This window comes from Paramisgurnus dabryanus, chromosome 19, assembly GCF_030506205.2.
Source record: "Paramisgurnus dabryanus chromosome 19, PD_genome_1.1, whole genome shotgun sequence".
Taxonomy (NCBI): Eukaryota; Metazoa; Chordata; class Actinopteri; order Cypriniformes; family Cobitidae; genus Paramisgurnus; species Paramisgurnus dabryanus.
The window spans coordinates 14,194,053-14,210,984 of record NC_133355.1 but is presented as its reverse complement, the minus strand read 5'-3'; the positions used below and the strand labels follow the sequence as shown (position 1 = coordinate 14,210,984).

The following is a 16,932-nucleotide window of genomic DNA, read 5'->3' as shown; positions in this document are numbered from 1 at the left end:
CAGACCTACACTGTGTCGGTGGGCGGGGCTGATGTTACATAGTGTCGGTGGGCGGGGCAAATTGATCCCGAGAGCACACAAGGGATACCGCAACCGACGACAACACAAACCAACAAACACCGTTTTTCTCTGCTATTTTTTAATACTGAAGGGCTGTAATTTGCTCTGCGACGTATAAGGGGTAAGTCTGTCTTGTTTTCTTTCCAGACGTGAATTTTAAAGCAAACATTGTTAGATTACGCAGGTGGATGGACATGGCGCTCGTGTTGTCATGGTGCCTGGTGCGCAAAAGCCCCGTTACTTATTTACAACTATAACCACATACAATCCTTAAGTTTTATTTTTTTATCCGTGTAAACGGCTACATTAAAAATTAAATATGTTAAACGGTAAGGTCGGTTTGCGTTAACGACGTGCGCAGCGGGCCGCCCCTAGCATCAGATTAACCGCCATATACTTAGCCTACTTGATATACTAGAATAGATTAACCTCCTTGTTGCATTTTAATTTACGGAAACGACTTGATTATACACAGAGTTGACATATTTGAATAAAAAGGCATTTCTGGGTGAAAGGGTGTTGAAGTTGGAATTTATAGTGTCCTAGATGGCTTGTTAAATTGTTTCTTTCATTGAGTTTGTGTTGTAGTTGATAATATTGACATCATCAATATCGATCTTTCTAGATCTTCCAAAGTCTTGTTTTAAACCTTTGGCATTAGGGACAATGACAATGGTTGGAGTCGAGTTAGGAAACGGCTAACCAGCTTTTTAACTAGTCTGTCGTAGTTCAATTTGTTTATACTAGTCAATAATGTTTATACCTGCGGCATGTTTGATAAAACGCAGACAAAGCAAACAAACCTGCATCCTGAATGTGCCAAATATGTAATGGTGCTGCGTGACGTTGCGTTTTGTTGACAATTCCACTCCACTGTCATGTGCTTTCAAGCTTTGTTAACGGGGGATATCAAATGAATAGGCTTTATAATAGATCAATATCTAGGTTATTAGATTTATATTTTATACATTATATTTTTAATATATGATAAAACTTAATCCCATTTTGGCACAAAGTGGGTATTCTCACTATATGCCAAGTCACCACCTACTTCTCTTACTGGACAACATTCAGCTTTACTCATCATCCTTTTCTGTCCCTCTCAGCATATTATACAGCTCAATGCCTACATCCATTTCCCAGGTCTTGCTTAAAACATTTGTGCATTGTGCATCTGTTTAAGGCCTACAAATTGTAAAACACATGAAAGATTGGTGGCCCTCACTGCTGTTTTCTTGCTTGTTTGGTTTTCAGAAATAAATCATACTTCTGCTGTCTTGTGAATGAAGAGCAGCAGTGTTTTCAGTTGATTAAATGCGCTAGACATGTGATACCGGCGTAATGCTAAAGTATGTCATTCAGTCGACAGACAGCTGCAAATGTATGTTCAGATTCTCAGTCCTCAGCCATGTGTTTTTTGTGTGACTTCCTGTGCATTGATTGTTTTGTTAGCTGTTACATGCTCATGCATGCATGCAAGTACAATGTAGGCCCGGTAGCTAATACAGAGCGTTAGGTACTCAAATGAGCTTATTATCAGACTCCCAGTAATATAAAATCTACCGTTAATGCATTTAAAACATAAATGAGAAACTGCACAAATAGTTTTTTTATGGTCTGTTCTATTCAGTTTAGTGGAAAAGCTTATTTCTCCACATTATGGGAATGATTAACCATGATTAAGGCAGTACAGTTTAATGGCAAGGTCTTCTTCATTCACATGGAAAGAGTATAGTGTTTTTTTTTTTTACTGGAATTTGTATCTTCCATGGCAATGTGGAAAATGCTTTGGAGAAATAAAATGTCATCTCATTAAATCTGATGGATAATTCTGCTGTGTGGCATAGTTTTGCTATGTGATGGTTCCAGAGATTACAGAATAGCAAAAATATTCATCATGATATTAACGTTTTATACCACTGCTGGATGTGATGACTCTTATCATGACAACAAGAGAAACACATTTACTGGAACTTTGTGAGGACTACAAAGAAATCAAAATTGTCACTGAAATTGTCCAGTTTCAGGTGGGACAGATTTTAACTTCAAACTCACTTTATATTTGTGCATCTTGGGATATATTTAGAGATGCGTATTTGTGACCCTGTCTGAAAAACCCAGGCTAAAGTCTTATAATCTAATTATGAGATTATGAGCATTTAAAGTTTGATTTCGGTCACTGATTTCAATCGTTGAGAGCCTTACTCAGTCAATATTTAAGATATCAAAAAAAAAAAGAAATATTGGATTTACTTAAAAAATTGGAACCACTTGATGCAAGTTTGTCGAGTAATTAAAAAAAATCATTTAGTACATTTACATGAGAAATTCAAGTAAACTTAAAGCTGCTGTGTTTAGATTTTAGCAGCATGTAGTGCTGAGATTGCAAATTGCAACCAACAGTTAAAGGGACACTCCACTTTTTTGAAAATTGGCGAATTTTTCAGCTTCCAGAGTAAAACATTTGATTATTACTGTTCTGTAGGGGTGTAACGATACACCAATTGCACGGTTCGGATCGGTTTACGGTTTTGGAGCCACGGTTCGGTCCGATTCGGTTCGGTTTGCTGTGGGTGTAGGGTTCCTGTCATTTTACCAGCAATGCTAAGGAACAATAGATTAACTTAACTTAATAACAACAACAAAAATAACTTGATGTTTTCTTTATTCACTTAAAATCAAACTTTAACTTTAGTAATGCAGGACTGTAATTAGCTGTTTATCAGGTGATGAATATCATTCCTTAGCTAAAATGCTGAAAATGTTACTGTTGAAGTCAACTAATGCATGAAATAAATGTACTATGAATCTGTAAATCTGAGTATAATGTGGGTTTATTATCAGTAATGAACTAATCAAGGTAATCTTCACACACACCCGCACGCAGGCGCACACACACACACACACCAGAGGTCGCGTTAGACTTTCACTTTTAAAAATTCTGCCATCACAATCACTTATTATTCGTCATTTCATGCTTTAATGATAATACTTTTTTTGTTTACATGTTCATTTTTAATCATGGACTTACAAAACGAGCATTCAAGTTAAAATGTGTTTAATTATTTGTGAAGAAGAGAACAGATGAACAGAGACCATGTATCACTTTACATGTTTAACATCATGAAACAGATGAATTAATGATTTTTTTCTCACAGTGACAGCGGAGGCAATTAAACACGCGAACTTGTGCTGAACAGGCAAAAATAAACAAATCAAATCTCCGTTGCGATTAAAATGGCAACAAACGTGTAAACCCTCTGTTTTTACCTCAGACAGACGACGTCTTGTTACATTTTTACTTTTGTTCTGAAGAATGATCTCGCGCTCTTCTATTTCACTTCGGTTAACTCGATCTGACACGCAAGCACACACACGTGCGAACGCAAGCACACGCACACAGTTACGACAAATTTTGTGTGTGATTTGTCTACGACACGAATTCCATTCCTGTGCTCCACTGGAAACCCAAAATGCTCCCACACAAGAGACTTAAATGTGTCCGGGGGATCCGCAATCTCAGGCGGAGCAGCCATCCTGTGACCTGCGCTCACTCCCAAGTCATGTGACATGACATGCACTTGGAAAACAGTAACTTTGGAATTTACTATTTAGAACAGCATTTAAAAAGCTCTTATTAGTCGTTACTAATACACTTTAATCAAATATATGCAAATATATTTTTTTTATAAATAGATTAGTTAGTCAGAGATAAGTGACATTAACCTCAACAATGGGCAGCAGGAGGCGTGAGAGTACCGCGACACGACACGGGAGGTTCGCGATTCGTATCGTGGGTGGTGTATCGCGATCGTTCGGTTCGGTTCGTAATATCGTTACTGTTCTGGAATCCATTCAACCGATCTCTGGGCCTGGCGGTACCACTTTTAACATATCTTAATCCATTGAATCTAATTAGCATTGCGCTAAAAAATCGGCAAAGAGTTTCAATATTTTTCCTATTTAAAACTTGACTCTTCTGTTACATTGTGTACTAAGACAGACGGAAAATTAAAAGTTGCTATTTTCTATCTAGACCGATATAGCTAGGAACTATACTCTCATTCCAGCGTAATAATTAGAGCCCGACCGATTTATCGTTTTGCCGATTTTATCGGCCGATATGAGCCTGTCGCAGATATATCTGTATCGGCGTATAAGCCGCAGATATGAAGCCGATATGAATGTTCCTTACAGAAGACATTAAATGCGTTTGAAAGATGTAAGTACTTGTTTGTCTAGCAGAGTGCGCCCTACTGGTTGCTAATGGCGACCCAGGTCACTCACTGTAGTGACACCAGCCAACCCCCCTTCACTTCAGTCAGTCCCTCAGTTCAGGTGGTGGCAGGCACGCGGTTTCTTCACAACATTTTACACCTGGTATTAAGACGCGCTTTGGTCGATTGGATTATAAGTGGGCGAGAGAGAGACATTCCGGTTTACATTTGGTGTTTTTAATCCGTCTCTTTTGTCCACTTGCGAGTTGTTTAAAACGCAAGTGGAAGAAATGACGCGAGGCGGAGAAAGGACGCGCTTTAACTGCCGCACAGTCTGTGGGAGTACAGCTGCTTGTGCTGTACTGAACATGCTAATTTCAAAGCAATTGATTAAATAAGCTCGCGCAACTTTACACCCTCGCAAAATAAAAGAGGCGGAGAGCAGACGCATTAGTTTTATAAAAGTTTAAAGTCCCGGCAGAACACTGTTGGTTCGTGTTATAAAAATGTTGTGCAGTACATTAAACATAAGCCTACATCAGTATGTTGTCAGTAAAGCATTGTCGTCTTAACAATAAGTTTCTAATTAATTTGTGAAGTACATAACTTACTGTAAAGCAAATAAACAATGACTTTATACGTTTCCATTTTCAAAATAAGCCCAATATAACATTATTCTCGTCAAAACTGACAATCATTTAAGTTATATGTATTTTGTTTTGTTTGTGTTTTAAAGTTATTTATAATTAGTCAAGTTTACTGTTTTGTGCACTTATATCAGAATCATTTTGGATAATAAAGTTTATTGTTAACTTGTAAAACACACCTGCCTATATTACATATCTTTGTCACGTCATTTTAAGTGTTTGATCACCACATTTGTGAGTGATCATTGCAAAAAAAAGTATTTATATATAGTATATTCTGTTAATGTAGATAGTGTATTATATGTACAGTAGCCTGCTGTAGTATAATATACTGTAGTATATGTGTACTGTTCTAAAATATACACATAAAGAATATCGGCCGATATATCGTTATCGGTGTTTTTTTTTACCCCCTAATATCTGTATCGGCATCGGCCCAAGAAAATGCATATCGGTCGGGCTCTAGTAATAATCAAGGACTTTGGTGTCATACTATGGCTGCAGCTAGGGATGCAGCGATTAACCGGTTTCACTATTAACCGCGCTTTAAAATGTCACGGTTAAGTAACCGTAAAGCCTTCGCTACACCGCGTGTTTATGTTTCACGCACGCACAAACCAGATCCACGAACCACCAAGAGGCGCATGCGTCATGATGCATTGTATGACAAAGCTCCACGTTCAAAAGAATATGTGCGCGTGACGCGTCTCTTGGTTGTTCGTGCATCTGGATTGTGCATTGTATGACAAAGCTCCGCGTTCAAAAGAATATGTGTGTGTGACGCGTCTCTTGGTTGTTCGTGCATCTGGTTTGTGTGTGCGTGTGTGTGGATGTGTGCGCGCGCACCTGCATCTGTACGTGAAAGAGCCACACTCCAATCGATCTACTCTGTACAGCATTAAAAACCTCCTGCTCGCGGTTAAAACCCGGGCGGGGCTCCTGGTGGTCTGACTGCATTTCATTACGTTGAATTATTTTAACGCGTTAATGATTAATTAATGAATAGCATTAGTTAACAAGTTAGTCTTGCCACCCCTAATATTTATATTTGACTTTTGTGTAATATTAAGCTTCACCTGTCAAAATGACTTGCAGTACCTGGTTCAGGATGACCCTGTGTTATTATTCATTTTGAGAGGCTCTTATCATTTTTACTTCATATATTTTACTTCAATACTTCAAACAAACCAAAATAATATAACTTTATTCAGTCCAAATGTAAAGTTACATTTATTCAAAAGATCATTAAAATGAATAGCCTACAGGTTTCAAAGGCACCTATACGGTTTAAGTCAAAGCCAGCCAAGTTATTATTATTATCATTTGTCCAAGAATTGTAGAGAAAATACACAAACTGAAAATACAGAAAAATTTAGCAATTGTTCAAAAATTTATTCATGTGATTTTATACATTAATGTTGTAAAATAAATGAATCCTTAATAACCGTAATAACCTTACAACCGTGATTATTTATCTGACTGTAACCGTACCATCAAAATCTATAATCGCTGCATCCCTAGCTGCAGCAGGTGCAATGATATTATGCAGTGCCGGAAAACCGTCCCCCTGGTAACTTTCAATAGCAGGGGACTATTTTCGGGCACTATTTCTCTGTCTGTCTTAGTACACGATGTAACTACAGAGGGGTCAAGTTTTAAATTGGAAAAATATTCAAACTCTTTGGTCATTTTTGAGAGCGCTGCTAATAGTCTAATCAGATTCAATGTATTGTGCTAAGCTAAAAGTGCTAAAAGTGGTAGGCCAGACCTGGAGATTGGCTGTATGGTTTTCAAAACTGGAAATAATTAAATGTTTAACTCTAGGAGAGTTGTAAAATGAACCTATTTTCAAAAAAGTGGAGTGTCCCTTAAGTCCACCGCTCACCCCTCTCTTTCGAAACATGGAGAAGCTATAGTGGCCGCCACAGGACAAACATGTCTTCGGCAGAAACAACACAACGACATGAGAGGTTTAACCCTGGAGAACCCAGGAAAACCCAAAAAACCATTTATTCTATTGAACAAATTTGACCCCGTAGGTTCTCCAGGGTTTTTGAGGGAAGGTTATTTTCACAGAATATGGATGATTTTATGGAAAAAAACACAAATCACAAAAAAAGGTATTCAATGTCAAGGCCACATTTTATAATGTGGCATGTAGAAATCGCGGTGAGCGACAGCGTTTTGACATCTGCAATGGAGTTTCATGTGCTCTTTAAACAAAACTTCGACACACCTTTAGTATTACAGTCAAAAGTTTTAACCCTTTGATTTCGTTATAGTATGCAGAATCAAAGTTGTGGTATTGTCTCCTTTTGGTGCTATGTTTGAATAACCTTCATCTCTTTGACATTGATAATATGCTTATACCTTTATATTGTCAAAACCTCTGTTGCTGCCAAAATACATTTGTTTTGTGTGCTATGGCTTATGATCACAGTAGCCCAATTGTTCTGTAGGGAAATAGACGTAAAAAAAACATTAGTGGAGAAGGCAAATCTTGATTGAATTGCTCATTTTATGTGTTTGTATTGACACTTAATATTTCTGTAACCCTGTTTACTTATCCTATGAGAAGTGTGCTTTGCATAACCTGTGAGATGTTTTACTTGGCTCAAAATGGCCCTTCTCATAATACCTTGGTTTACATATCAGGTGTAGCAAAATGGCCCTAGCTTAATCCATTGTATGATTCCTAAAACAATTTCCATCCTTTTGTAACCCTTCACGAAACTAAAATCAATCAATTATGACAAGTTTGTTCTCTGAACAAATGCTGTTTTACATCTCATTTGTCACATACATAGTCAATTACAAATCGTCTGTTAGTTTTAAATTTGTATTTTTTTCCTATACTAACATAAACCATAAATTATCTTTAAAATAATGTAGATATACTCCCCATGTAATAGGTACTGATAAAGCAAGGAAAAAAATGACCAAAATTGACATAAACATTAACAACCCTAGTCAATAGTCAGGAATAAAATAAAATGCCTTCCTGTGATTAAAAGCAAAATGTTTAAATACTTTTATAACTATATTGCGATGGTCATAGCTCAAGAAATTTCACGGCGATGAGTAACATAACCACAATGATTTATTGTCATTGGACTTTTTTCTCATCCTTCATGTTCATGTCTGACTGAAGCTCAGTTGTCAGATGACAAACACGTGGTTTATGGAGCTGTAAATTCACCATTAAATCAATGTTATATATTGTTTAACTTTTTAATCAAAATGAATAGGATTCCTCATTTTGAAAAACTTATTTGCCCTGCCCCTGAGGGTAAATGTTTTGACATTTGATTTTAAGGAAGTTTTGTAGCTACAAAGTAACCTGAGATTTTTTTAAAGATGAGATTAGACTGTAATTGGTTAAAGGCTTTCCAAAACCAATCTATCATAGATATAAAGCTCTGCTTAGTATTTTGGCGCCGCCTCATTGAGACACAAATGTCAGCCTGTGGGAAACCCTTTCTGCTGAGATAAAATTAACCATACTGGAATTAGGCAGATAATATTACTTGGTGTCAAATCTCTGATCTCTTCTCTCCAGCTATTAGGAAGTGTAGTGATCTAATAGTGAGTAAATAAATTAACTAAATAATTATTGAATGTCATAAATGATTGCACAAACAGTTGGATTTACCCCTAAATCGACTTTTGGTTCTCCAATGCCACCCCATAGATGTCTGACTGTCCTTTTTGTTTTGAAATGTACCACTAGTCAGTTGACTAAACTGAATCACTGAGTAAACAGAGCCTGATTGTTCATTGGCCTTTGGTTCTGTTGGAGTTGTTTTGATCAGATCATTGAAAGCTTTCCTGCAGTGGATTCATAGAGTGAAATCTGAGACATTTATTGTCTCTCAGCTGACTATATATTTGTTTGGACTAGCATCTCTAGTCCTTTCCGTCTTCTGTCTGTCAGTATGTAGAAATATACTTTGAAATTGTAGCTTTAAATGCTACAAGCTGCTCAAAACATGCTTTTATAACAAGTACTGCCATACTGTGTGGAAGTGAAGCCATTTTAGAAATTCATTATTACTTGTGCACAATATTACGTGATGTAATAAGATAGTTATAGGCAGCCCATCACTCCTGTACATAATATGCTATTCTAACTTTCTTATTTCTTCTCCATTAGATTTATTGTAAGGGAAGGAGACATGTCTCAGGATAAGTCGGTCTTTCCTGTGATGGGGGAAAACAACCCCCTTCACAACAATGTCTACGGGCCGCCCAAAACCGATGCTTTTGGTATGCCCCCACCTAATTACAGCCAGGGTCCAGTGGCGCCTCCTTACGGGCAACCTGGCCCCTATGATCAGACTGGCTACGGTCAGCCTGCATACGGCCAACCTGCAGCACCCGCGTTTGCTCCTGGACCATACCCGCAGGCACCCTATCCACAGATGCCATACGCACAGGGTCCCTTCCCACAGGGCCCGTACCCACAGGGGCAGTACCCACAGGGTCCTTACCAGCAGGGGCCCGGACAGGGACCTGGCTTTGTTGCAGAACCAAATGGTAAGTACTGCTACAACGTTTTAAGCTGTAATATAAGTATATATTCTTATGGATGGACGTTTTCTGTTATCTAAATCTATTTTTTTATGTTTCAATGAAACTATTCAATGATGAGTACACAGTGGTGTAAGCAGCAATCGTTTCAGGGGAAATAAATGTGTTTAGTCAGTATTTTCTGGTCCTTATGAGTGTTATGCAAGCAAAGTACTTTAACATAAAGTCACTGTGAAGACTGTGAAAATGTATAATTTGTTCCTTCTTACCTCATTCCCAAGTCCTGTTATAACAATTAGCATGTCTTTCCTAGTCAAAACCTCTCTATGACTGTTTATATGGTTAGTAAAGGCTATGATTTTCTTTTCAAACCTATAAATTGAGTCTGTCCTTAAGGTTTCCCTTTATATCAGTGTTTTATTATTATATCTTTTGTATTTGTGTGTTGGCAGCATCTATTGAAAGCCCTGGTTACCATGGTGGAGATGTGCCCCCCTCTTACTATGGTAATGATGAGTTTTCCAGCTCGAACTGGGAAGATAAGAGTATCCGACAGGCCTTCATTAGAAAGGTAATGGAATGATAACAGACTGTATTGTATACACAACAACGACTATATTTACACTAAACAGAGCAGTGTAACAGTCTTTCAATTTTTTTTATAAATAGTATGTCACAATACAGTGTGTCAAAATAATTTTTTATCTCCTTTCTAAGGTGTTTTTGGTCCTGACCGTTCAGCTAACGGTCACCTTCTCTTTTGTTGCCGTTTTCACCTTTGTATCCGACGTCAAAGTGTTTGTACGAAGGAATCAGTGGACGTACTACGTGTCATACGCGATCTTCTTCGTGTCGCTTATCGTTCTCAGCTGCTGCGGAGAGTTTCGCCGCAAACATCCCTGGAACCTCATAGCTCTGGTATGACCGCTCCTTATTTACAGATTATCCAATATTTTTACTCGACATACGATAAAGTACACTGAGGCGGATTCCTTGACAGGGCTATACTTTTAGGTTTGTGTGTAATGTGCACTAACTGACCTTTCTCTAATTTCTCTTTCAGTCCATCCTGACCCTGAGTCTGTCCTACATGGTGGGCATGGTCGCTAGCTTTTATGATACAGACGCGGTCATCATGGCAGTGGGCATCACCGTTGTAGTCTGCTTTACAGTTGTGCTGTTCTCCCTGCAGGTCTGTTTACTCATTACTTATTCATTTTCACTGGCCAACAGCTTATAACTCCACTGGAGTCTTAGTTTCCCATCTCTTTGGTTGTGTAAACATGTTGTCTTTAAAAACATACATTTTTGTTTATACAAAACTGTCATACAACTTAAAGGAACACTCCACTTTTTTTTGAAAAAATGCTAATTTTCCAGCTCCCCTAGAGTTAAACATTTGATTCTTACCATTTTGGAATACATTCAGCTGATCTCCGGATCTGGCGCCAGCACAGATCTGGAATATAATGCTAATGGTCTAATCAGATTCAATGGATTATGCTAAGCTATGCTAAAAGTGTTAGCCCCAGACCCGGAGATCAGCTGAATGGATTCCAAAATGGTAAGAATCAAATGTTTAACTCCAGGGGAGCTGGAAAATAAGCATGTTTTCAAAAAAAGTGGAGTGTCCCTTTAAGAGGAATTGGAATATAATGTAGTATTCACACATTTTTATTTTTTAAAGTTTGTGGTCACTCAGTGGTTGTCATGTGAATTTTTTTTTAAGATTTTGGGGTTTTATTGCATGTTTCTAAGTCATCCCTTATGTGCAATTACTGATGCTCATAATTTTTATTTTAAAAACAGACCAAATATGACTTCACTTCCTGCTATGGAGTACTTTTTGTCTGTGTGATTGTCCTGTTCGTCGGCTCTATTCTCTGCATCTTCATTCAAAACAAAATTCTGCACATCGTCTACGCTTCTATCGGAGCCCTGGTCTTTACCTGTGTAAGTACCAGCTAACTGAGCTACAGCACTGTTCACATATAACGTTTTCATCCTTGAGTCTTCCTTTGGTGTCCTCTTGTTGCTGTTGTTGTGGGTCTGGCCCTTTATTTATTAAATAAATACATTTAATACATTTAAGACCTGGCCCTCTTTATTAAAACCTGGCTTGGCTTTACAGACAGAAGTTAGATTAAGCCAGGTTTAACCTTTAGGTAAATTAGGACATTTAAGTAGCTTGTGGTGTGCGTCTTGAGACAAAACAATGTCACTAAATTATTTTAAGATATGTCAGAGCAAGTTGTTTTCAATTAAAGAGTATTGCTTAAAGGCGGGGTGCATGATTTTCGAAAAATTGGGCCAAATACCAAAACACACAAATCGGCATTAAGGGGCATGTCTACTAATGTTGGGTATGTGTGGGTCGGGTCTATCAAAAGAAGGTCCAGATTCTATAGGGGTAGGGGCATGTTTGTTTAAAGGGATAGTTCGGCCAAAAATGATATTAATCCCATGATTTACTCACCCCGAAGCCTTACGAGATGCATTTGTCCATCATTTTTCAGACAATGACATTTTCAGTTATTTTAGAAAATGTTTTAGATCTTTCAGTTAATCAAATGTGAAGTTATGGGGTACATGTCCTTCAAGTCCAAAAATGTGCATCTATCCTTCACAAAAGAAATCCAAACGGCTCCAGGATGATAAACAAAGGCCTTGGGGAAACCACACAGTTTCGTTGTAGAAATATCCACATTTAAAACTTTATAAACGAAAATAACTCTCATCCGGTAATGCCGCCATCTTAGTCGCGTCAGCATTTAAGATACGGAGGTTCTCTGCTGCTGCTCTGTGCCCCCGCCCTCCGAATTTGTCATACACCACTAAGAAAAGTGTGTACACTATGCTAATACTCTCTTCTGAATACAGAGGAGTCTAAGATGGCGGCGCTACCGGAAGGTATTTATTTTCATTTATAAAGTTTTAAATGTTGATATTTCTACAACAGCACCACGCGGATTACCCTCAGAAGACCTTTATTTATCATCCTGGAGCTGTTTGGATTTATTTTGTGAAGGATGGATGCAAATTTTTTGGACTTGAAGGTCGTGGACCCCGTAACTTCACATTTAATTAACTGAAAGATCTAAAACATTTTCTAAAATATCTGAAAATGTGTTTGTCTGAAAAACGATCGACATATGCATCTCTGACAGCTTGGGGAGTAAATCATGGGTTTAATATCATTTTTGGCCGAACTATCCCTTTAATAGATTAACACTGGGATTGGCTAAATGAATGTGAAATGTCATAGTTTTGAAAAAATATTTTCACTCGGAGGTCGAGTAATCAAAACCTGGTCTGTTAACACTATAGCAAGTATAGTAAACATGGTAAACAAGTCTTCAATAAGTAGATTGTAAATTGATGTGCAACAGAAGGTGAGAGTTATAAATGCATACAGACAGTAGGTGGCGGTATGCGGTCTTGAAACCTGCATGTCATTACAAATACAAGAACATCAATGTCTTCTGTTCAACCCTTTTCAATATTAGTAACATAAATTATGAGCAATACAGAAAACATACAAATGAAAGATGATCAAAATAAAGGCGGGGTTAGAAGGTGGGAGAGGGGAGTAAAACACACACTTACATGGAAAGAATAAAGTAGATGCCATAGCACTGCAGTAATATTATGCTCACCAACCCAGAATGCACTAAATTCGTGGAACATAATGGCAGCCTCCACAGCTTAAAATGATTATTACATGTTGAGATATTTTGAAGTAAGGGAAATATTTAATGTTTCTATAAATTTTAAAAATAGAAGGCTAATATAAAGCAAGTTTTCATAGTCGAGGTATCCTTTAAGACAGCTTAAAAAGTCTGTGAAACCGGGCACTAGTGTTTTTTTCTTATTTAACACAGTAATACAAAGGTTTTTCCAACTGTGGTTTCTACAGACATCTGTTGAGGTTTCTAAAACCAGAATTGATCTTTACAAATGTGTATTCAATACATAACATAAGCAAATTGTATTGCAATTTCTTCATTGAAAGCACCACAACTGTTTTTAACTGTGCAAAGATAATAGGACAACAAATGGGAACACTAAAATATCGCTTAAGGATGAGGTATCACAGTGCAGACAGTTTAATACAACACATTGCAAGCAATTGGCCATGCAACATATGCACTAATATGTAATAGCACACTTTTGGCTCAAATGCTTTTGGCTCCTCCTTTTCTTCCAAGGTGACATACACACAAAGTGCTACTGGGGTTAAATGTCCTGTTTGGAGTCATAGGGTGATGATGTTCATGTTAAAAAACCTCTGGTCTGTAACTGATACACTGCCGTCACATAGACTAACTCTATAATGGTAATTTAGTCATAACAAAACTATGTTGAATTTCGTATTTATTGTGAGGGCCGTGACAAACGTTTTAGCAGATTGGGCACAAACTGGGTCTCCAAACCATTGTGCGTTTACAGCCTCCAGTTTTCCAGTCTAACTGGCAATATTAAAGGAATAACATGTATTTTAGGGTAGTGAGGTAATCTGAATGTTTTGTCCAATTTCTGCATTTGGAATTGAAATTGTTGAACAGGCAAATGATTGGTAAGAGAAAATTTTGGTGAACTTTATGTGGGATTTCCTGTGAGCTAAGGCCATATGAGTATGTGTGTGTATATATGTTTATTTATTTATTTACGTTTTGGCTAAGATGTAGGGATGCACCGATACCTATACTGGTATCGGGTATCGGCCTCGATACCACATTTTATAAAGTACTCGTTAAAAGTCCCCCGATACCAGGGATCGATACCACGGTCTGAGAAATGTCTATGTTTGAGCGGCGTGTAAGGGGTTAGTGCCTCTTGTGTTGTCCAACGAGGCAGAGTTTACAACAAACGGGAAAACAAGTCCCTTGTTTTTTTGTTAAATTATATGACTAAAGCTGTTACCTGTAAATTTAAATCATGTTTTTTATTAAGTACTCAGTATCGGTATCGGCAAGTACTGAAATGCAAGTACTCGTACTCTTATTCCAAAAAAGTGGTATCGGTGCATCCCTACTAAGATGTTATGATATTCTGTTCTCTAGATATGAGATTTAATGTAAACATAATGGACTTTGTTTCTCGTCTTGTCCAGCAAGCACAAATATGGTGTACTACAACTCTCCTCATCAAACCGCACGATTTGCGGTATTGTTTATGTCTGTGTCATGTCATATATGAGCGTGACCCTCTTGTTTTTTTTCTTCCACAGTTCCTGGCTGTCGACACCCAGCTTCTCCTGGGCAACAAGAAGCTGGGGCTTAGCCCTGAGGAGTACGTTTTTGGAGCTCTTAACCTCTACACTGACATCATCAACATCTTCCTTTTCATCCTGTCTATTGTAGGTCGCACCAGAGATTGAGAAATGAAGTCCACCTTAAATAGAATGGTGCATACCTTACCTCTCATTACCTTGTCTTTTATCTTTCGAGTATCAAGTTATATTTTTCACATTCCCTATATTTAACACATGTACAGTGAACAGGTTAGACAACCGGCTGCCTGCCCAATGCCCATTTCTGGGCATAGCGTCAGTCACAAAACCATTTTTAGAAAATTTACTTAACCCATATGAATGTAGCTTCATTTAACACTCGTTTTTGTGTCATTCTGCTCTATTGCTTGTTGTGTCCTTCATGGTAAAACCGCTTCTGTGGGTCTGTAGAGTTTTAGCTTATAATTCAACAGCTGTATTCAAACAGCATGGCAAAAATTTCACCCAACCTCCGAGCTTTGCATGTAGTGTTACGTTTACAGTGCTGTAAGGGGTAAGTGACATAAACGGGCAATGAAGTAATGAACACTACTGATTTTAATGTGATCCACTAGTCAATATAATGTTTCTCGGCATGGTAGTCTAACACCACAGCAAAGACTGTCAAATTTCTAACATTTGCTAATATAGCTGTAAATAGACAAATAATAGCTCATACCCCTCCACTCCCTAGGCATGAATATATAAATGGCTCACAAATGTGTGTTTTCAAACATTACTGCATTGTGACATAACATAAACACTCCAAAATAACAAATGGCTGTTCAGTTGACTGTATTATGTACAGTAATACTGTAAGCACTGATGATTAGTAAAATAAAGTATGTATATAGTTTCTTTTTTCTTTGCAAGGGGTGTGGTGGTGAGGTTTGGTAAATTGTTTTAAAGGTCAGTATTAAGAAACTCCATCACTTTATAACATACTTGATATCTAATTATTACTTTACATATAGTTTTTTTCTTTTAACGTTTGTCGTGTTTGTGTATGTTTTGTTTTTTTAAATATAGAACCTCTTTGTTTTGTTAAGAAAATGTTTTTTTTTTAAGTATCGTTAGTTGCATGTTATATTACAAAACATTTCATATGCTGGAAAAAGTTGGCAGTAAAAACATTTTGCAGGATACAAAACATGGTTTATTGCTTTGTGGATATTCATATTTATTTATTTATCAAACAGCCAGGGGAAGGTTACTGAGGCTTTTTGGTCATAGAGAAATCGTGATGCACATGGTTACACACATGGTAACATGGTTTTTAATTTTTTCATTTCAATAAATATACAGAGTTGAGAAATATAATGGTTTAAAGTGGTTTGTTAATCTTAAAAATGACTTTAAATTGACATGGATTACTTTACAATTTATGTAAAATTGTAACTAAGTTACATAAGGACAAATGTCTGTATATTAAGTAATACTAAAGAATATTAACTTTAGATTGGCAGCTTTAAGATATGAAGGTGAATTAACATTGTTTCACATCTAATCAGTTAACTTGTATATTTAATTACTTGTTAACTTGTTTGTATCACATCACATTTTGTCTTGCATGTGGGACTATTGCAAACTGAATGAGCTGTGACAGACACAGTTGAAGAAAATATTGAAAATATTCATTTTGATTAAACATTTGTCTTTACATTTGAACTAACTTTAGCATAAGTAAAGCTATAGTGGATTTAAGTGTGTTTGGGCTTTGTAGATCTCTTCGCACTGTAAATTTGCATCAAACTGAAGTAAAATTATATTCCTCTTTTTGCTTTTGAATAAATTAATAATCTGAGAGGAAAACATGGTCTAGAGTTTTTATTTTCTACACTCACCGGCCACTTTATTAGGTAAACCTTCAATGCACAAAAAATTCATTCAATTTACTCAATTTATTTAAGCTATATTTAAACAAAAGTTTTAGTTTTTTCGATTTTTTGTAAACTTTACAGTGTACTTATAATAAAATATGTGACCTTGTGTTTGATTCCACATTGATTTTTTAATCTTTAACATGGCCTTATTGAGTCGATATTAAAGATATCAAGGTTATTTTTTCACAGGATGTTCTTAACATTTTGTAGAATGATTTTATCTTATACAGCAAATCACAAAAAATTACTTTGTGTTTTCAAAATTGTAATGAGACAACAATAATAGCATTTTAGCAGTCTGAAATAAAATGTATGAACAGTTT

The 16,932-nt window shown here is 36.9% G+C and overlaps 1 protein-coding gene across 1 annotated transcript; it reads left to right on the top strand.

Annotated features, from left to right (window-relative positions):
* The first annotated feature begins 48 nt into the window (after positions 1-48).
* On the top strand, positions 49-16,046 carry grinaa (glutamate receptor, ionotropic, N-methyl D-aspartate-associated protein 1a (glutamate binding)). The gene is made up of 7 exons (XM_065290527.1): positions 49-181; positions 9,078-9,460; positions 9,907-10,025; positions 10,172-10,372; positions 10,518-10,646; positions 11,264-11,407; positions 14,685-16,046. The coding sequence occupies exons 2-7, from the start codon at positions 9,100-9,102 to the stop codon at positions 14,832-14,834; spliced, it is 1,104 nt and encodes a 367-aa protein (XP_065146599.1). The 5' UTR covers positions 49-181; positions 9,078-9,099; the 3' UTR covers positions 14,835-16,046.
* Positions 16,047-16,932: the final 886 nt, after the last annotated feature.

What these genes read in the sequence shown, in the direction of transcription:
- grinaa (XM_065290527.1), top strand. Translation starts at nt 9,100, where the DNA reads ATGTCTCAGGATAAGTCGGTCTTTCCTGTGATGGGGGAAAACAACCCC. An exon ending in GACAGGCCTTCATTAGAAAG is followed by an intron (nt 10,026 to 10,171) that starts GTAATGGAATGA and finishes CTCCTTTCTAAG; the next exon opens with GTGTTTTTGGTCCTGACCGT. An exon ending in CCTGGAACCTCATAGCTCTG is followed by an intron (nt 10,373 to 10,517) that starts GTATGACCGCTC and finishes TTTCTCTTTCAG; the next exon opens with TCCATCCTGACCCTGAGTCT.